This window comes from Garra rufa, chromosome 13, assembly GCF_049309525.1.
Source record: "Garra rufa chromosome 13, GarRuf1.0, whole genome shotgun sequence".
Classification (NCBI taxonomy): Eukaryota; Metazoa; Chordata; class Actinopteri; order Cypriniformes; family Cyprinidae; genus Garra; species Garra rufa.
The window spans coordinates 25,039,051-25,060,725 of record NC_133373.1 but is presented as its reverse complement, the minus strand read 5'-3'; the positions used below and the strand labels follow the sequence as shown (position 1 = coordinate 25,060,725).

Below are 21,675 nucleotides of genomic sequence, written 5' to 3'. Positions count from 1 at the left end.
TGCCACAGACACATCCTCCTTTGCACTTTTAATTACGATCCCTCTGCAATCTATTCTGACCATGTTCTTACTCTCCCCAGAAATGATTCACTGAGCTGACATCGACTAGCCGTTCAGTCGGGTATCTTCATGTCACTGCTTTTTTTTGTCCTCCCCCCTGTTACAGGAATTTAAATTGTGATCCGGCGGAGCACATGAAAGGGGATTGTGAGGCACATCATTTCTGCACTCAGACACAGATACAACGGAGCATTTCCCTCCTGCTGTATCCCCATCTGAGTCATACTTTTTATAGAAATACAGCCTCCTTTATTTTTCTACTACATTATGTACATTATATAGACGGCTGAAAATAGCCAAAAGCTCTCTGTTTAGAATTCTCTGAATGAAATGATGTTTCAAAACCGTTCTGAATCGATTATTTCGGGTGAGATTACCTTTCAAGAGCACTGATCTTTATGTCTTCAGCCTTATCTTACACACAATTGGGTCATTCCAAGAAATGGGTGCCATATCTGTTTTGAAAATGTGATTTTAAAGCGAATTTCATTGTAATGATTAACACTAAATCAGATAAAGAAAACAAATAGAGTTCATTTAAATTTAAAACAATACTGTAGGAGATATGCCTTTAATAAAGTAACAGGGTTGACAGTTTTAAGGTTTATTTAGTCATTACTAGCTATGTGCTGAGATAATCAAACTAAAAGGTGTTTTTTAAAGAGAATTCAATTCTTGTTTTTTTACAAATATTTGACCCAGGAGCACAAACCAGTCATAAGGGTCTTTTTTAAAAATTTTATTAAGATTTATACATCATCTGAACAATGAATAAAAAGCTTTTCATTGATGTATGGTTTGTTAGGATTTGGCCGAGATACAAGTATTCGAAAATCTGGAAACTAAAGTTCTTAGCAATGCATATTACTAATCAAAAATTAAGTTTTGATATATTTACGGTAGGGAATGTCTTCATGGAACATGATCTTTACTTTATATCCTAACGATTTTTGGCATAAAAGAAAAATTGATAATTTTAACCTATACAATATATCGTTAGCTATTGCTACAAATATACCCGTGCTACTTAAGACTGGTTTTGTGGACCAGGGTCACATATCTGTTTTCAATTGCCGTCTTTTTTGCTGTACAAAATCATGGGTTAACCATTTAGAGGTTGACCCCTACTGACAATAAGAAGAAAAATATAATAAAAAGCAAAATTGCATCCTGACAGAATTTTGTCATCTTTAATAACATTTGTCAACTAGATTCTAAATGTTTATCTAATCTGTTTAAAGAAAGAATAATCTATAAATAAACAAACAAACAAAAAATACCTTTCATAGTCATTGTTTAGCCTATAGCCTACACATGAACACAAAAGACTCCCTTTTCATAAAACGACCCAATCATGTCTCTTCCTCTTAAAGGGTTGTCCCATTATACTGTGTCCATCTACACCCCTTTTCCTTGCATCTCTAACTACTGTAAAAAATAAATAAATACTTTGTTCTAATATTTATCGTCAACATCCCCGGCGGAGCTTTCCTCACAAGATGTGAAATCGATAGGCTGCGCTTTATAGCCCCAAGATCTTCTTCCCACGCAAACCTGCCGTATTGTCTTTTATATCAGCTAGAGGAGAGTCAACGGAAACACATCGACGCACGCAGGACACATGGTACATATTTCGCGTCCTGTTTGGAGGGACGCACACGGAAAGTCCGTTCAGTCCGTCACTGACAGCATCTTTACCTCGCTCGCTCTGAACGAAACATATTGACTTTTATGGAACGGGAATTTACAGCTTCACACAGCAATAATCTGACTAAGGCGACTTGATGAATTCGAACAATAAAATCAAGGAGACAGAAAAATATTTTTGTGTTTTTAAAGCGTCTGATAAGAAAGTTCGCGCGGTCCTGAACAGCTGAGCAGCTTCAAAGATGCGCGTCGACTCATTCTACTATGAGGTGCGGTGTACAGTACGAGTGTTTTAAAGCTTTACTGTGTTGCTGTCAGTAATTTTACCTGCTTTTTTAACCAGATATTGTCAAGGCGGATATCTGTTGCTCGAGAACCGCTTCAACCACTAACGTTTAGCAGGTTGTTCATTGTTTCAGCGCTCCTGTTCATCCTTAGAAATCCGAGTTGTTGTTTACCGAGTTTACCGGCGCCCCACAGGCTTCTGCAATGCGAGACTCGGATTCAAACTGTTTGACATTTCTTTGGAAAGCCAGTCGACTGTCAAATTGTCACTGAGTCAAATCGAATGAGCCGGACACCTGGATTGCTGAGTCGCAAGGTAAGACACTGACATTTCCAAATATGAGGATGAAATTTGTCATAAACATTGGCGCTTACATTCAAACTATCTCCTGGAATGAACGAATATTCTCAGTGTTTCGTAAATACCTAGATGAATTACTGCTAAGAGTTATTACTGTAGCTTACAAATGTATAAATTATAAGCAAGCCTTCGTCGAGAGTGTATTACAGTGTAAATACCTATAAAGTACATTTTGATGCTTTTTTATGCGCTCTTGAGTGAAAAGTTGTACATTGAACAGTTGTTTACAGATACATTATACGCTTTTACTTATTTTATGTTGGGTAATTATGGTAATTGTAGTCATTATTGATATGACAAAATCGGTTTATCGTTTTATTCACGATACTTCTGCCAGTTCAAGTGTACAGTACCTACTCTGTGTAGTACACTAATGTTACACTGTCCAGTACAGTTCAAGAGGTACATTCAGATGTATTATTAAAGCAAAGCTTGCATATATATATATATATATATATATATATATATATATATATATATATACACACACACACACACACACATTAATTTCTCTCATTCAGTTAAATGGTAATGGTGTATTGCTATAGATGCCCTGTAATTATTCACTGTCATCAAAGGGGAAAGGCACTGAAAAAGCAATTGTTCTCTCATCTTCCGGCTCTGATTTATCCTTCATCCACAGGGTGCATGAGTCACGAGTCAGGTTGTATGGCTATGAGTGAAACAACATCAACAGATAATTCTAAATATGCAAATTAAATGAATACTAGAGCACAAATAGCCTCTTAGCATTACAAGTCCACATTACTTTGTTCCTCCGGCCCTCTCTTGTACCAGTATTTTGCACGGGGAGATTAAAGTGCATACATGAGTAGCAAAAGTTTCCATTATCCATTTTACCCGACACATTAACACTGCTAAAGTGTTTTCAGCCTCTATCCTATTAGAATTCAGAAGGGCCGAGACTCATAAGGCTTAATTGACTAAGACACCGGCAAGGGGATTTGATTGCACCCAAGCACAAGGAGGAAGGTGCTATAATCAATGAGGAATGAAAGCATGTTGCACCTCTCTCTATTTTGGATGCCTTAAGATGGAGGAGAAATGCTGTTAAGGACTGAATGTTTATTTATTTAAAGCTGCTTTGAAACTATTTTTTCGGCTATGGACACCTATGAAGTGCTTGTTTGTTTGTTCTAAAGCACTGTCAGTCTGAGTCACTGCACCCATATGCATTAGTTTTATTTGTCTTGCATGAAAATGAAAATATTTGCATATTCATACTAATTACTGAGAAAACCTCCTGTGTTGTGATCCTCCTCATTAGTGACTTTTATAATCACGTTTAACCCTATTAGAGATAAAAATGGAAGAGCTGGGAAATCTGTGCATTGCCTATTAATTTATTCGCTGGTATTCATAGATAAAAGGTCTGTGTTTGTGTATATTGGTCACATTTTATCTGACTGCTGTGAGTCTGTGTGGGCTGACTGGACTCTAATAGGGTTATTTAACCACGGTCATTTCACTTTTACTTATTCTTGGAAGGTGAATACCTTTTTGTTTCTTTCTGTATGGATGCTATTCTGACTCTTATTCTCACCTGACCTTGACAAAGGATATGTGCACACTTAACAGGTGTTTTCAGAGATGCAAATGTATAACTGCAGACACACATCGTCACAGTCATAATGAATAGCTAAATAGTGGTTGCCATGATTACCATTTAAAAAAGATGTTTTAAATTTGAATGTTTCTGGGAAGGGCTTTAATATTTAATTTTTTTACTTCCCGTGATGAGATTCCATACAAAACACTTTCACAAAGCTAAAAAAGAAAGCAGAAGAAAAATGCACAGGTTTATTGTGAATCCTAACAGGTCTTTAAAATGATTTGAAGGACTCTCTGACTCAATTCTGTATGAGAGAGTTATTTGCCATTTAGAAGACTTTTTTTATCCTAAGCTGAATTGCTGTAGTCTAAATGATGAAATGAATCATGGCCAATTCTACTGTTTGAATGTTTCAACAGAGCAATTCTGACAAATTATAGCTGCCTACATACTTTTGCTCAATTGAAACTAGACATAACTACAACATCATCTACAATAATATTGTCATGTGAAATTATATAAAGATGCACAAAATTAAAATGCCAGCTGCCTTCGACAATACCATTGCTGGTTCTCTACAAAGTGTATTAGGTTTAATTTAGTGTAAAAATCAATAAAGAACAAATGGACACTTATTACCAGCTGCTTTCAGTTGAAGGAAATATGTTGTTTTAGATTCAAAGCAGAGTGTGGAAGTGTATTGCGTAGGAATGTAAAAAAAAATGTTGAAATTAAAATTCCACAGTTTTTTTTTTTTTTTTTTTTTACCAATGTACAACCAATTCTAAAACTGTAGCTGTAAATACAGTTTCTGGCCTCTCAACTCAAACAACAGCATATGCTTGCATGGTTCACAGGCCAAGGCATGTCTCCCTTTGACAAGAAATGCTTTAAGGCCATGTGGATTTTCATATTTCCTTCGTCCCAATGGCAGTTAGAACCTGGGGGATTTTTTTCTGTTTTCAATTGCCAGGGTGATGCAGAATACAAGCACAGAGTAGCAAAAAATGGAAATTAGGTCTGCTGTGACATGCTAATGCAGCTCATACTGGCATACATGCAGAGTTTGGGCAATTTTAGCATGGCCTGATTTTAATTATGAAAAACAACACTAAATAATGCCATTAAATGATTAATGACAAAAAGAACGGATTGTGTTTGAATTTAATTAGAGATCAAAGACACCATAAATTATAAAAAACATACTTTAATTAAAAAATAATAATATTTTATATACAGTTGAGTTCAAACCTTGCAGAATCTGCAAAATGTTTATTATTTTACAAAAATAGGAGGGATCATACAAAATGCATGTTATGAATAAGATATTTCACATAAGAGACGTTTACATATAGTCAACAAGAGAAAATAGCAGCTGAATTTATAAAAATGACCCCATTCAAAAGTTTACATACACCTGATTCTTAATACTGTGTTACCTGAATGATCCACAGCTGTTTTTTTTTTTTTTTTTTTTTTTTTATAGTGATAGTTGTTCATGAGTCCCTTGTTTGTCTTGAACACAGTTGATAACTGCCTGCTGTTCTTCAAAAAAATCCTTCAGGTCCCACAAATTCTTTGTTTTTTTAGCATTTTTGTGCATTTGAACCCTTTCCAACAATGACTGCATGATTTTGAGATCCATCTTTTCACACTGAGGACAACTGAGGGACTCATATGCAACTATTACAGAAGGTTCAAACGCTCACTGATGCTCCAGAAGGAAACGGGGGTGAAAACCTTTTGAAGATCAGGGTAAATTTAACTTACTTTTCTGGGAAACATGTAAGTATTTTCTGTACCCTCTGTAGGGCAGTACTAAATTAAAAAATATGATATTTAGGCAAAATAAGAAAAATGTATACATCTTCATTCTGTTCAAAAGTTTACACCCCTGGCATTTAATGCATCATTTTTTCTTCTGGAGCATCAGTGAGCGTTTGAACCTTCTGTAATACATGCATATGAGTCCCTCAGTGTGAAAAGATGGATCTCAAAATCAAACAGTCATTGTTGGAAAGGGTTCAAATGCACAAAAATGCTGAAAAACCAAAGAATTTGTGGGACCTGAAGGATTTTAATATCTTATTCAGGTCAGTACTAAAAAAATAGCATACATTGATAGCATATGATCCCTCCTATTTTGGTAAAATAATTACCATTTTGCAGAATTGTGCAAGGTGTATACAACTTTTGACCTCAACTGTAAATGAATAAAAGCAAAAGCTGCCATTTTATCCGTCTCATTTCTTTTTGACGTTATACTTGATGTTATAATTGCTTCAGTCTTACATAACATGCCATAGAGTCCATGCACACACTATTCATTCTCTACCACTTGTATCTTTCACCACAAATAGACCTTGTTTTATTTAGGCAGGACGAGAAATGATGACTAGCATGGGAGAGGAAGCCAATGGATGTGAGGAATAGATCTGCAGCAGCCACTTTGTTGAAGACGCAGGTCGAAACTGTCCAGGAATCAATGCAGCGAGAGAGAGAGCGAGTTAGAGAGAGATTGACATTCAAACTGGGACGGCTCCTAGAATAACTAATCATCAATCTATTCCCTAATTCATAATTTGATCTCTAGAGACTAGAGCCTCTTTTCATTAGTTAGCTCTGATGGTGTAGTATTATTGCACTGGGAGGCTGTGCTCCGTAGATGCTGACTGTGTTGAAATGTGTATTGAGAATTGGGGGAGCTCAAACAATCTGCGAAGCATGAAGTCAGCATTCCTTGACGCATGATCCAACATTTGACAATCCGCAGAGGCATTGGCACAATCAAATCAAAAGCTCTGAAATAATCTGCTTTCTATCTGATTGTGTTGCTATTTTAATCACAGATTAATGAGGAGAAGGTAAGAGAGGGCACACTGCAGCCACATGCTGTTTTCTCCAATCACAGGAGAGTTATGACAGGATTTAGATCTGGGTGCAATTGATGTGCTCAGTTAAAGAGCATCATAAACCTGCAAAACTATTTAACTTCACATCAATCACATATTAAAGATACTGATACGTTTTAGTCTCAGGTTCAGACAGTACACCTACAGCCCACCCACTGACCGACTGATACACACTGTGCGCAAAACTGGAAAGCAGTTTCTTTAGCTGGCAAGAGCTAATCTTATTGGCTGACTTTAGACTGCTTGCCGGAATAAGGGCACACAAGTTTTTTTCTAAACAGTCCACCAGGAAGGGAGATTGATGCAATGAGAAAAAAACAAATCAATGATTAGTGATATAAAATCTTTTAGACAATTACTGCAAGCATAAAGTTTTCTGTAAAAAGTGTTTATGATGACTAATTAATTGTAATTGCTAATAATTTATTGATTCATCAATCTATTTCAGCACAAATGCGTTTCATAATCATGTGAGCAGATGGTGGAAACACTGCCTCATCATGATTATAGTCATAGGAAGCTAGAATGCACCATAGCTCACACACTGCATGGCACAAACGTGCACGTAAAAGTAAAAACTAAAAAGAAAGAAAACCATCTGGTTTGTACATTGCTGTAGCTTAGACAGTATCGGTTTGATTCTCAGGGAGTGCATGGTAAATTTTATATATTCAATCAATGCAAATCATTTTGGAAAAAAGTGTCTTCCATATGCACAAATGTAAATGATTGATAATGGACTCTATGGACACCAACTGCCTACATATTTCCGCTAAAATCTTGGTGCTTTGTGAGCTGGTTTAGTATTCTCTCATAGCAAACTGTGATAGCACACTTTTTTGTCATATTTCTAATAACTGCCAGATCTGCCACAAATAATTACATTATGTATATTAATAAAGTATTACTTCACTTCCGTAATATACATTTCCTGATTATTTACTCACCCCCATGTCATTCAAGATGTTCATGTCTTTCTTTCTTCAGTCGTAAAGAAATGAAGGTTTTTGAGGAAAACATTCCAGGATTTTTCTCCATATAGTGGACTTCAGTGGTGGTCAATGGGATAAAGGTCCAAATTGCAGTTAAAAGAATGCAGAAGAATAAGGGTCTTATCTAGTGAAACGATCTGTCATTTTCTAAAAAAAAAAAAAATGTATACACTTTTAAACCACAAATTCTCATCTTGCACTAGCACTGCGATGCGCATACGCTTCTTCATGCATTATGTAATCACGTTGGAAAAGTCACGCACGGTTAGTCTTTCATCTGTGTACTTCAGTTCAAAAAGGTAGGGTAGGGCAAAAAACTCTAATTTCCTCCTCCAACTTCAAAATCGTCCACAATCATTGTTTTATCTTTTTTTGTAAAGGGCATGTTGCTTTCTTTGCATGTTCACTTTGTAAACCCTGCGTCTGTACTTCACGCACACGCCCACGTCGCACGCAGTGATGGGAATAACGGCGTTATAAATAAACTGTGTTACTGATGCCATTACTTTCTTCAAAAACGAGTAATCAAATGAATTACTGTTTCCTCCGTTACCATTACTGACAATTAAATGCGCTGTTACTATAATTTTTGCGTTGCATCCTTCTTCTGAGGTAAATTCTGGCTTATTCCTCTTAGCGCATCTTCTTTCAGAAATGAAAAGTAGCCGGGATGAAGTTGAATGTTCATGTTTATTTACGGAGGTAATGTGGGCGTTCACCTACATGTCCGCGCATCTCACGTTGATGGACGGCCTTGCAGAATTTGAAAAGCGGAGGCGCTGTTTGTGGGCGTTATTACATTAGAGATGAGTTTAGATGGGAAAAAACTGGAGCTTGCGTTTGAAACATTTGGATTACTCAAAGAATATTTGTTTTCAACGTGACTTACTCAGACATTTCAAGCTTTCTATATATTTCTCATGTCTGTGAGGCACGTATTTGGGGAGATTCAGGTTGTTTTATTTATGTGTCTATGAAGAGAGGTGACGGAGATCGAGACTGCAGAGAGCGCACCCTGTTTATTTTATTTATTTTATGAAAGCACATTGTTTTCTTGCTATTATGACTATACACAAATAAAAGTACACCTTTCCAGTTTTAGTTCTTTTTGCGGTCATCAAGAATAAATGAGACAGAGTGGGATGTTGCTGTGGGTTGTTTTTCATGTCCACGGGTTGAAGTGACCCCAATAATGTGATATTTAGTCCCTGGAAGGTGTCTCTCCCATTGTCCTACAGCAACATTAAGATGTAAATTAGTGCACAATGTTTTATTCATTTACCATTTTTAATATTGTGGGCATCCAAGTTATTTCACATATTTAAACTTTTTTTTATGTAGTAGTTACTTTGCCTGGTAATTAATTACTTCTACAATGATAACTCAGTTAATATTTGTGAGAAGTAACTAGTAACTATGAATAATTACTTTTCACGCATACATGATTTCGCAATGCTTGAGGTCGAGCTAGTGCAAGACGAGCATTTGTGGTTAAAAAGTATATCAATTAGATTTTTTTTTCTTTTTCTTTTTAGAAAATGACTGATTATTTCACTAAATGAGACCCTTATTCCTCGTGTGGGATCATCTGGAGCCAGTTGAAGCTGCATTGAAACTGCAATTTGGACCTTCAATCCGTTGATCCCCACTGAAGTCCACTATATAGAGAAAAATCCTGGCATGTTTTCCTCAAAAACCTTAATTTATTTTCAACTGAAGAAAGAAAGAAATCTTGGGTGACTACTGACTATTGACAGTCAGATATAAAGCATTATAAAAATTGACAATGCTAGTTTTCTGACATATATATGTGAAATAATTTATTACTTTTAGAAAGAGAGAAATAACAAATTGTGCACTGTTGCCTTAGTGTTTTTTGTACACTCATTCAAAAGATTGACGTCCCATTATTACTTTTTCATGCCAGTCTATTGTTGTAAAATAAATAATGTCAGACAGACACAAAATATTATAAAATAAAATTGACGTAAAAGATGTCAGACATGCCGTTTAGCCAAAGGTCTGTCTATGCAAGACTAACTACAAATTTCCCTTTCAGTTCAATTCTGGATAGCCAGTTAGGCATTTAAGATGGGTCATTGGCCATGTTTGGGTTTGCCTTTGTAACAAAGATGTCTACTTTACTTTCATGGCATATGAACTCTCGGGCACCATCTAGCAGCGTTATCAGTGAGTGTCATGGGGCAGAAGAATGAAGTTAATTGAAATCTGCCCGATAACCATGTTTTATCCGCTGAGTGGATAGGAATGGGACATTGAATTTGTATAAAACAGCAGAAAAACGGAGAGAAAAACACTCTTTCTGACTGACATGTACAGTCACTCACTACTCTGTTGCAAAGCCCTTCAATCTGCATTATTTATGTCACAGTGCCTAATAAGAGTCTTCACAGATCAACTGTAGCTTAAGCCACTCTTTGTGCCACAGACATCATTGTGTTAACTGCATGACTGCTTTCCTACTGCCCAGCACCTGTCTATCCTGCCAGTTCGGTCTTATTAAACTTTCCTCTGCATGTGCTCAATAGTCCATGTCTTTGGCTCGCGCTCCCTCACTTCTCTTTCCTCTCACTCCTCCTACAGCTCACGGCCTATTGAACACATTAGCACCTGTCACATCAGTCCAGCCAAGGTCATCGCTCCTTCCCTTCATTCTCCATCCGGCTGTTAAACACCAAGTCCGGGCGCTCTACTCTTCTACAATGGAGAGCCTAAGTGAGCTTCAGAACCCTCTTCTGGATAAGAATAGCAAGCATATGGTGATGGCCGACTACGGCTATGGGGGCGACTTCCACAGCAACCAATATCAGGAGAACATTATAAACTACTTTGTTACTGGTGGAGGTGGAGGAGGTGGTGGTGGCGGTGGAGGTGGGGTTGCGGTCACGGGAGGAAACGGCAAGGCTAAAGCCCAGCTACTGGACGCCACCTCGCTTCACTTGGCGGTGGAGGCCTTTTACAAGCCTAACTTCATCCTTTACAAGGACGACGTGAGCGGCAAGGGCAAGGATTACAAAAACGAGTGCTGCGAGACCACCTTCATGGAGAAGAAAGACAAGGACGTAGCGGTGGAGACCCCCAGTACGGAAGACCCGCAGGCTAAACTGCTGGACGAAAACGAGGTGAAAATCCAGACGGTGTCTTACGAGGTGGAGGAAGAGGAATACGTAGAATACGAGGTAAGGTTTCTTTCAAGATGCTGAGCCTGAACTTGTTTTGTTTTGTAAGGCTGGATTAATCCATCAGGTCCTTGACAGGTGGCCTTAAAGCATCGCAGCTCAATTCTCCCAGGGAACACCAGCTTCTAGTTATAGCCTGCTCTACAATATAAGAGTCTATTTGGAAAGGCTTCACATTTCAGAAGCCTGTCCTCCAAAGGTTTAATTTTCTATTTGGGGTTTGAAATTGCTGTAAAACATCACTTTATGCTCTTGGAACATCTGCTGGCTCTATTGGATCATCTGTGACAACTAGCACTTCAATTTCTCACAGATAGGCAAGAGCTAATGAGAGGGGCTGGGCAATGTTCAGTGCTGCTGATGGGATGGTAATGGTGCTGGATGGGGGTCCGTCACCCTTGAAGCTCAGTGAGAGGAATATGTATTCAGGTCATGTCCAGGATTCTGGGCCTCACAATGGATGTAGCTCCATGCTGAGCGGTACCGGTGCTCGCTGCGGTTGTCTGATGATATTAAAGACATTCTCTGCATGTGGGGATCACGACCTCTGCAGCTCATACGGTGTGGTATATCTTGATGATATGTGCTGTGGGTTACAGTACGTTACAAAAAATACAAATTAATGTACCCCCTTAATATTTAAGCAATGAAAAATGTAGGCATATCATGTTAAAAGTACAGTTCACCCAAAAATGAAATTTTTGATATTAATTACTCACCCTCATGTCATTCCAAACCTGTAAGACCTTTGTTTATCTTCAGAACACAAATACAGGATATTTTTGATGAAATCCGAGAGCTTTCAGACCCTCCATAGGGGTCATTCCAGCTGGAATCATCAAATGGTCCCCACCTGACCCCCTCAGATTTGTCTGAAAAAAATCTATGTGATGGGTAATATGCCCAATAGATCATATACAAAATTTCAGATCTCTACTGTGCATACTTTTTTCACAAAAAAAAAATCTGTAAAAAAAAGTTTGTTTTTTACCCCGTTTTGGCATCACAGTCTGAGTGACCATGTTCAGACTGAAATATCTCCAGAACTAGTTGTGTCAGGTCCATGAAATTTTCTGGGCTAAGAGTCCTAGTCCAGAACTGCATGAATTACAACTCACAGCATTGTTACTGAATTTACACCTGAATGCTGGCCCTCTACTTTTCTTCGAAACTATTACATTAAGGGTTTTCAGATGTCCATAGGAACCTCAATTTTCAATGTATAAGCATCAAACTTGGTAAATGTGTCTGATATGTACCATGTCTTTCACATCCTTTGACATCAGACAATAGAGTCGTATGGATGTTGAGATATTAAGGTCCAAAAATTGAAAAACCGCATTTACACCAATGTTCAGGGCAATATTGAATGACACCAGGTGTGAACGTGAAACTTTTTTTTTTTTTTTGAAAGAGCATGTTCTTATTGATAAAATATAAAAAAAAAAATTGGGAAGGGGTTTTGCCCCATTTTTCTGTAATGATTTTCTTTAAAAATTATTACAGAAAAATAATGTTCACACCTGGTGTCATTCATCGGAAATATTGCTCTGAACATTGGTGTAAATGAGGTTTTTCAATTTTTGGACCTTAATATCTCAACATCCATACGACTCTATACATTGAAAATTGAGGTTTCTATGGACATCTGAAAACCCTTAAAGTAATAGTTTCGAAGAAAAGTAGAGGGCCAGTATTCAGGTGTAAATTCAGTAACAATGCTGTGAGTTGTAATCCATGCAGTTCTGGACTAGGACTCTTAGCCCAGAAAATGTCATGGATCTGGCACAACTAGTTCTGGAGTTACTTCAGTCTGAACATGGTCACTCAGACTGTGATGCCAAAACGGGGTAAAAAACAAACTTTTTTTTACAGATTTTTTGTGAAAAAAGTACGCACAGTAGAGATCTGAAATTTTATACATGATCTATTGGGCATATTATCCATCACATGGATTTTTTTCAGACAAATCTGAGGTCAGGTGGGGAACTTTTCCAAAATTTGATGATTCCAGCTGGAATGACCCATAGACAGCAACGCAACTACCATGTTCAAGGCCCAGAAAGGTAATAAGGAATATGTGTCAAAGACTGGAATGGAAGAGAAAAAATTGTTGGACTATTTTAACAATGTAATTACTACCTATCTGGGCCTTGGATGTATTAGTTGCGTTGCTGTCTATGCAGGGTCAGAAAGCTCTTTGTTCTGAAGATGAACAAACGTCTTATGGGTTTGAAACGACATGAGGATGAGTGTGTAATGGCAGAATTTTAATTTTTGGGTGAACTAACCCTTATCACAGAACCAAACTGTGCAACTTAAAACAGGGCTTGACAATAAGGAGTGCCCGATGGCCTGGGGTCAGCGTCAAAGATGCTCGGGACAGTTGACAAATTTACCACTGGCCCGATTGGGCCACTGCTGCGTTGTCACCAAAGTTTATCATTTGCACATGCTTTTGAACCTTGCTAATTTAAAATTTCAAGCGATCGCAGAGGGACGCGTCTCTGACAGACAAATAGCCTACAAAAGAATGTCAAAATACCCGTCTTGACGAGTAACTTTGTAGCTTTAACAATAAATAATACTACGGCTGCACGATTAATCAAAGGCGATTGTCATGCACATTTTGTCAGTAAAGCCAGTTGTGTAATCAGTAGTAAATCTACAGCAGGTGCTTTCAGATGGAGCAGCATTTTGTACACAGAGCCGTAGTTCCACTGAAAAGCTACGCTATATCACATTCATTATCGCAGACAATTTAATCATGCGATTATGAAATCGAAATAAATTGTTCGCGATAATGACAGCTGTTTGCGTAGCTTCTCAGTGAACTAGAAATGCTGCTACATCTAAAAGCACATGAAAATACCACATTTAATAACATGTTTTTACTACAAACTTACTTTATAACGTCAGTCGAGTGTTTGAAATAAATCCTTCTGTGAGATGGTGTGGCTTTTTACACAGCCATAACTTTTTCGCGGCCATAATGAGCGTTGCATTTTTCTCCATTCAAACCTATGCGAGTGACATGTCTTGGGTATTCTAATAAAAGACAACATGGGTCAAAAACAATGATCACAGCAACTGTTTTATTTAATTTTTTATTTAATTTTATTTTTTGGAACAGTGAAAATTTGGCCCAGGCAAGTAAAAACCCAACCGGACCAGTAGAAAAAATCCTTAGCATTGAGCCCTGAAAAACGAGTAAACAAAATACTAAGAACTAAAATGGTTTTGTTACAAGTCAATTTAGGCATCCCTAATTCTTTTCCAGCAATTAAACTGTTAATTTTTCGTGTATTTTATCAGTTTTCATCAATAAAAATTAAAATGAATATTGGCCAGTATCAGGCAGAATTTTAATATCGGTGTATCTGTATTTCTATTATATGGTGAGTGACATTTCTCATCACAGCTTTCCATTGATCAAAGCATGTGGCGTAGTAGACAATTTAAAGATAACTAGTGATGCACCAATATTAAAATTCTATAATATAAATGTATAAATAGAAGATGAGCATGTGAAATTACACCTTCAGTATTGAACACTAGTCAATTTTTCAGTGTTTTCTGCAAAATTATACAGATTTTCCTGATAATTAGCACTTATAAATAAACAGTTCTTCAAATTCCATCTGGGGTTTATGTGAAATAAAAAGTCATTACAGTGAGCAAGTGTGAGATCAGAACGATTCATCTGAATGGCTAATGATTCATCAGGTTCACAAGGTGTCTTTACATCTCATAATAGGATATATTCATGAGCATCCTTTGAGAGATAATTCTACAGTGCATTAGTAGCATCCCTGTGACATTGAGGCTTGTGTTTCTTCATTTGTATTCTATAGCTTTAAGAACCCTCTGTTCTTCCTCTGTGGCAATGATAAAGTGAACTCGGGAGTTTGCCTCTAGAGACACCTCTGTTGTTCCCATTCTTGTTCTTTATTCTGAGTGTTGTGAAATATATCTAGTGTGTAACAGAAAAGTGTGAACTGTGCCTCCATACACTTGGAAAGTACACACACACACACACACACACACACACACATGTTGGGTTTACATGTTTTATGGGGACATTCTATAGGCGTAATGGTTTTCATACTGTACAAACCGTACTTTCTATGGCCCTACACCTACCCTACACCTAAACCTAGTCCTCACAGGAGACTGTGCACACTTTTACTTCCTCAGAAAAACTCATTGTGCATGATTTATAAGCCTGTTTCCTCATGGGGACCTAAGAAATGTCCCCACAAGGTCAAAATCTACTGGTATTCCTATCCTTGTGGGGACATTTGGTCCCCACAACGTGATGAATACCAGGTACACACACACACACACACACACACACACACACACACACACACACACACACACATCTGTCAGAGCTTCTTGTTTGAGGGGGAATTGACAGCAGAACTCGTTTGGAAGATCTCCTCTAGTGGAAAAGAGCCACTAATGGTCCTAGTTTTTTTGTTTGGAAGTAACAAAAGTTATGAAATCAGTATTTTATCTTCTTAAACCACAATTTTATGCTTTTAAAGCCAATTAATTCCTTCTCTTCATATTTAATCACCTCTTAGAAAAAAATTCACTGAGGACAAATTATCCAGTAAGTGTTAAATAAGAAATTGTCACATTGCCTTGAATAGCAAAGTGTTGAAATGGCTAAATTGCAATTTTTAAAAGATTCTCATCAGGGCATATTAACCTAAGAATGCTTAGTGAGCCTCATTTAAATGAAAAAGATGATGACTTGGATAGATGGTTTATGCTCATTATCCAAGTTGTTTTTGATAAGATGAACGTAATTGGTATAGGAATCTTTATTTATATGCAATCTTTTGCAAATCTCAAAACTGATATTCATTTTTCCTACGGTACATTATGTTAGGATGCCAAAATTTACTTGTATGTAAAGAATTGTAGAATTGTATGTAGAATTTTAATATCCATCATTTACAGATTATTGGCTTATCAGTGTCGGGTCAATGTAGCTGTATGTGAATGTAGCTTGCATCAGGGTTCGTACAGATACTGTAAAATGAAATAGCAGGACTTTCAAGAACTTTTCAAGACTTCAGTCAGAGGTCTCACTTATCAAACAATGTCTTCTCTTTCAAATTCTAAAAAATACAAAGATCAATTAAAATACACTAATAAAAAATGACTAAAAATAAAGTGAAGCACATGCAAAGTATCACTACTAGAGTATTACAATGTAAACTACACTTTTATGACAGTAAAGGAATTTGTATTTGTGTATACTTTCTTTCTTTTTCCTTTGTTTTGTTATTATAACTGTACTGCCTTAATGGTTTGATGTTTTCTAATGTAAACAGAAAAAAATAAATCAGAAAAAAGCTAAATTGTTCTGAAGTCTGAAACAAATGACTCACCATATATGCTCTGAAGTCCCAAACTAAATCAAATGATTTGCAGTCCATGCTCTGAAGTCCTGATCTGAATAATGTTTTGCGAACCATAATTTCAGATCAGGGCTCAGAGCGTGGATTGTGAATAATTTTCTCTCATTATGAATCTTTAGATCTTAAAAATGTGTATCACGAATCAGTGGATTTGAGTCAACTGCATAATGACAAACCTGTTACAATCTAAATCAAATGATTAGCAATACGCAAAGTTCCAACCTAAGTGAAATGATTTGCAAACCTGATCTAGTCCCAATCTAAATCAAATGATTCGCAATATGCGATATAAAGTCCCTATCTGAAACAAATGATTCAAAATACATGATCCGATTGTAGCGCTTCAAATCAGTGAATCATTTTGCAACACAATGGTTTAACTGATTCAGAGTTTTGAAAAGCTCAGTTTCAATCTACACTACATGCTTTTTCGAATCATTACAAACAATGTCAATTCGAAAACGAATGGCTCTTTTAATTTGATCTGGTTTTTACTAGTGAATCGCTTGAAATAAATGAATTAAAATCACGAGTTTGAATCAATCACAGTGGTTCCAGCGTAAATGGTTCATCTGATCCTCTTTTTGGTCCTCAGCCACGTTTACTACTGGCTTTGCTCGCTAGTATTATGACATTAACTAAAATACTGTAAGCAAAATTTTGCATAAAAAGAAATGCTTTTTTTTTTTTTTTTTAACACTTCAAGCACTTTTCAAGTACCTCTTCAGGAATATTGCTATTTTCAAGGGTTTTCCAGGCCTTACATTTCAAAAGGTCAAATTCAAGTACTTCAAGCACTTTACACACCTAGTACGAATCCTGTTGCATGCATGTAAACCTATTTTAGAGACTCACAAAACAATATTAGGAACCTTAAAAATGGCATAATAGGGGAACTTAATAAAAAAAAAAAAAAAAAAAAAAACTTCAATATTCCTTCCATAACCGATATAGTATAAGCTTAGTAACCTATTATAACCTATCACAAAGTATATGTTTTCAGTATGATCAATTGTAGATGCCCTGAAGCTGTTTCGCTAATGAACAGCTGGAGTGCCTTTGATGGCAATCTGTAGCACTGAACTTTTCAATCAGTAATATCATTAGTTTCTTTTGCAATCCATTTGATGACATCTGCCTTTGAACACCATCTGTGTTACTGTGCTGTCAAATGAATAATTGTCAGTTGTTAGTGTAGTCATTATATTTGGGCAAAGTTTTCAGAGAATCTACATGTGTCCAATTGGTCCAATTTACCTCTCAAATTCAATCCCCTGTAGAAAACAGAACTGAAACATTTCTCTTCCGAGAGCAGTTTACAACCAAAAACCAAAGGGCCACATTTCTGTCACAGTTGTGGAGATGCTCAAATTTAATTTACTAAGCATAGAAAACTTTTGCTTTGTAAAAAAAGCAAAAAAAAAGGCTGCTTTGGGTTTTCTGTGTACTGTTGTACAGTGGTGTGAAAAAGTGTTTTTTTTTTTTTGCGTTTTTGTTACAATTTCAGATCATCAAACTAATTGAAATATTAATCAAAGATAACACAAGTAAACACAACATGCAGTTTTTACATGAAGGGTTTTTTTATGAAGGGAAAACAAAATCCACCCCCCCCCCATGTTAAAACACTGCAGTTTATCACACCTGAGTTCAGTTTCCCAGGCCTGATTACTGCCACACCTGTTCACAATCAAGAAATCACTTAAATAGGACCTGCCTGACAAAGTGAAGTAGACCAAAAGATCCTCAAAAGCTACACATCATGTTGAGATCCAAAGAAATTCAGAAACAAATGAGAAAGAAAGTAATTGAGATCTATCAGTCTGGAAAAGGTTATAAAGCCATTTTTAAAGCTTTGGGACTCCAGCAAACCACAGTGAGAGCCATTATCCACAAATGGCGAAAACATGGAACAGTGGTGAACCTTCCCAAGAGTGGCCGGCCGACCAAAATTACCCTAAGAATGCAGCAACGACTCGTCCAAGAGGTCACAAAAGACCCCACAACAACATCTAAAGAACTGCAGGCCTCTCTTGCCTCAGTTAAGGTCAGTGTTCATGACTCCACCATAAGAAAGAGACTGGGCAAAAATGGCCTGCAGAGTTCCAAGATGAAAACTGCTGCTGAGCAAAAAGAACATAAAGGCTCTTCTCAGTTTTGCCAGAAAACATCTTGATGATCCCCAAGACTTTTGAGAAAATACTCTGTGGACTGACGAGACAAAAGTTTAACTTTTTGGAAGGTGTGTTTCCCATTACATCTGGCGTAAAAGTAACAGTATTTTAGAAAAAAGAAAATCTTACCAACAGTAAAACATGGTGGTGGTGGTAGTGTGATGGTCTGGGGCTGTTTTGCTGCTTCTGGACCTGGAAGACTTGCTGTGATAAATGGAACCATGAATTCTGCTGTCTACCAAAAAATCCTGAAGGACAATATCCGGCCATCTGTTTGCGACCTCAAGCTGAAGCGAACTTGGGTTCTGCAGCAGGACAATGATCCAAAACACACCAGCAAATCCACCTCTGAATGGCTGAAGAAAAACAAAATGAAGACTTTGGAGTGGCCTAGACTCATTGCAAGTTATCGCAAAAACGCTTGATTGCAGTTGTCGCTGCTAAGGGTGGCCCCACCAGTTATTAGGTTTAGGGGGCAAACACTTTTTCACACAGGGCCATGTGGGTTTGGATTTTGTTTTCCCTTCATAATAAAAGACTTTATTCAAAACTGCATGTTCTGTTTACTTGTGTTATATTTGATTAATATTTAAATTTGTTTGATGATCTGAAACATTAAGTGTGACAAACATGCAAAAAAAAATAAAAAATCAGGAAGGGGGCCAACCCTTTTTCACACCACTGTATACTGTCTTAATTTCTCTTTTTCCGCCTTGCAAACAAACTCTGACAGTCGAAATGTGGCCTCACAAATATGTCCTTTATGACAGGAAGACAAATAAGTTCTTTAACCTCTAATCATATTCCACTGAAGCTTTGACGCACCTGAAATTTCCAATATGCCGGATGCCAGGCTTGAGATGAATGTTAGGGCCATGTCAAAACATCAGCTGCTTATGTGGCTTTATATAAAGCTCCTAAAAGACATGCGATAAAGCAGCCTTCAGGGAGCAAGCTAAAATCAAAAGCCAAAAATATCTTTACAAATATAATTTTTAGACTTAACTGGTTAAAATCTGGTTGTACTCAGAATCAGCATCAGAATCAAGCGCAACCGTTACATTGAACGACTAATGGTGTTTCTCTTACGCCCCTCTGTAATCTAAATGAAAAGCTCTGGCACCAGGCAATTAATTAGTCTTTAAATTATTAAGACCCACAGAACTCTGTCAACACTAACCTATTCTTAATCTCATTACTGCTACATTGTGGGCGAGAGGGTACGCCGAGTTCCCAGGTGATCAAAGGCTATTTACACAGACTGAAGATAAATGAGCTTGCTGTGTATCCCACAGAAGATTAATTTATCATAACTGTTGATGGATAGGTTAGCAAGAGTAAACATCGCAAAATATATTACTGTACTAATGTATATCACTTAGGAGGTTGCAAATATCAATTACAAGAGTTTATCCCAGGCTTCTGTATCAAATCGAGCACAAGTACTCATAAATTACCACTTCAGCCTTGAGCTTTTTAAAATATTATTTCTTAAGCCTCTATCAACAAGCGTTAACCATCAAACATCAGGTAAAATGGTGGAACCTGGAACAGAAAAAAAATATGGCACATAATTATTATTCTTTTCACCGTTTTCATGCCCTCATGTCGGCCTGATTATTTGCGCAGTGATTGAGAATCCCACCGTGGTCCTTGAATGCAGGTCATGCCATACGTAAGTGTCTATAAATCAGCCTGGCTTATTAACCGCTCACTAAGTCAGTATTTTTTATTTGTCTGCCGTGCGTTAGATGTTAATCAAACCCCCCCCCCTGATGAATTATATCCTCATGACCTGCTCCTGAAATGCTGCCAGCACCTGGCATGACACAACTTAACTACTCTCCGCCACGAGCCAACTGCTTATAATCTCTGAAGAGTCCCATTAAAAATGTATGCGGCTGTTTTCAGCGACGGTATGACACCTGCCGGGACAATGACCTCCGGACCACATCGCTGATGCAGTTACTTGCCCCTTTGTTGGGATATAATTGCCTCGGAGAGCTTTTCACCTGACAGCTCTTTTATTCCACGACCCACCTCATCCCGCTCCCCTCCCATGCACCTTTCCATCAGTTTACCGGTTGCTGTTTAGATCTCCTCATTCACTTTCCATCCTCAACATCAATTTCCATTTGTGCGGCTCTCCCTACAGACTGCTCCAAGTCAGACAGATGTGAAGGGAGACTGCGGCAAAGGAAGAATTCATAAATTCGATATTTGTGCAATTCGGAATAAAACTGCACAAGTTGCGTTTTGCTTTATGAAAGGGCAAGGACCAAGCCAGGACTAATTTCAGTTTAGTTTCACAGTGAAAAGTCTGGTCTCATTCTGGACAGGAGGAGAACAAAATATAAAGTTCTCTTTATGAATATCCAGTTACTTTGAAACCTCAGACAAAAATCTGCCTTAGCCTTGCAAAATTTGGCAAATACAAGAGTTCTTAATCAGAAGTGCTTGTTATAAACCCACTACTTTCTGAACACAACTTTGTTTTCAAGCGTACTTATTAAAAAAAAATAATTGGGCAGCTCTAAAAAAGTAACTAAATTGCCAAATGTGAAAGAACAGATGTTGCTGATACTGTCTGAATTTACAGTTTTGTTCATGGATATTCAGTTAATTTGAAACTTCAGACAAAAATCTGGTGCCTTAGCCTTGCAAACTTCAAATACAAGAGTTCTTTATCAAAAGTGCCCCTTCTGAACACAACTTTCCAACCGGACTTATTAAAAACAATAATTGGGCAGCTCTACAACATAACAGCCGCAAACAACAATTATCTATCTATTTTACATTTTAAATGGAGATAAGAAACTAAATTGCCAAATTTGAAAGAACAGATGTTGCTGATACTGCCTGTATTCAGAAAACAAAACAACATTAACAGTTTTGTTCATGGATATCCAGTTAATTTTAAACCTCAGACATAAATCTGGTGCCTTAGCCTTGCACACTTTGGCGAATACAAGAGTTCTTTATCAGAAGTGCTTGTTATATAAACCCACTACCTTCTGAACACAACTTTGTTTTCAA

At 37.2% G+C, this 21,675-nt stretch overlaps 1 protein-coding gene across 1 annotated transcript in view; it reads left to right on the top strand.

Annotated features, from left to right (window-relative positions):
- The first annotated feature begins 1,764 nt into the window (after positions 1–1,764).
- syndig1l (synapse differentiation inducing 1-like) overlaps positions 1,765–21,675 on the top strand; it is a 39,225-nt gene continuing 19,314 nt past the window's right edge. Inside the window, exons 1-2 of the mRNA XM_073852972.1 lie at positions 1,765–2,308; positions 10,435–11,030. Coding sequence (XP_073709073.1) covers positions 10,554–11,030 — 477 coding nt within the window. The 5' untranslated portion in view covers positions 1,765–2,308; positions 10,435–10,553. The remainder of the gene's footprint in view (positions 2,309–10,434; positions 11,031–21,675) is intronic.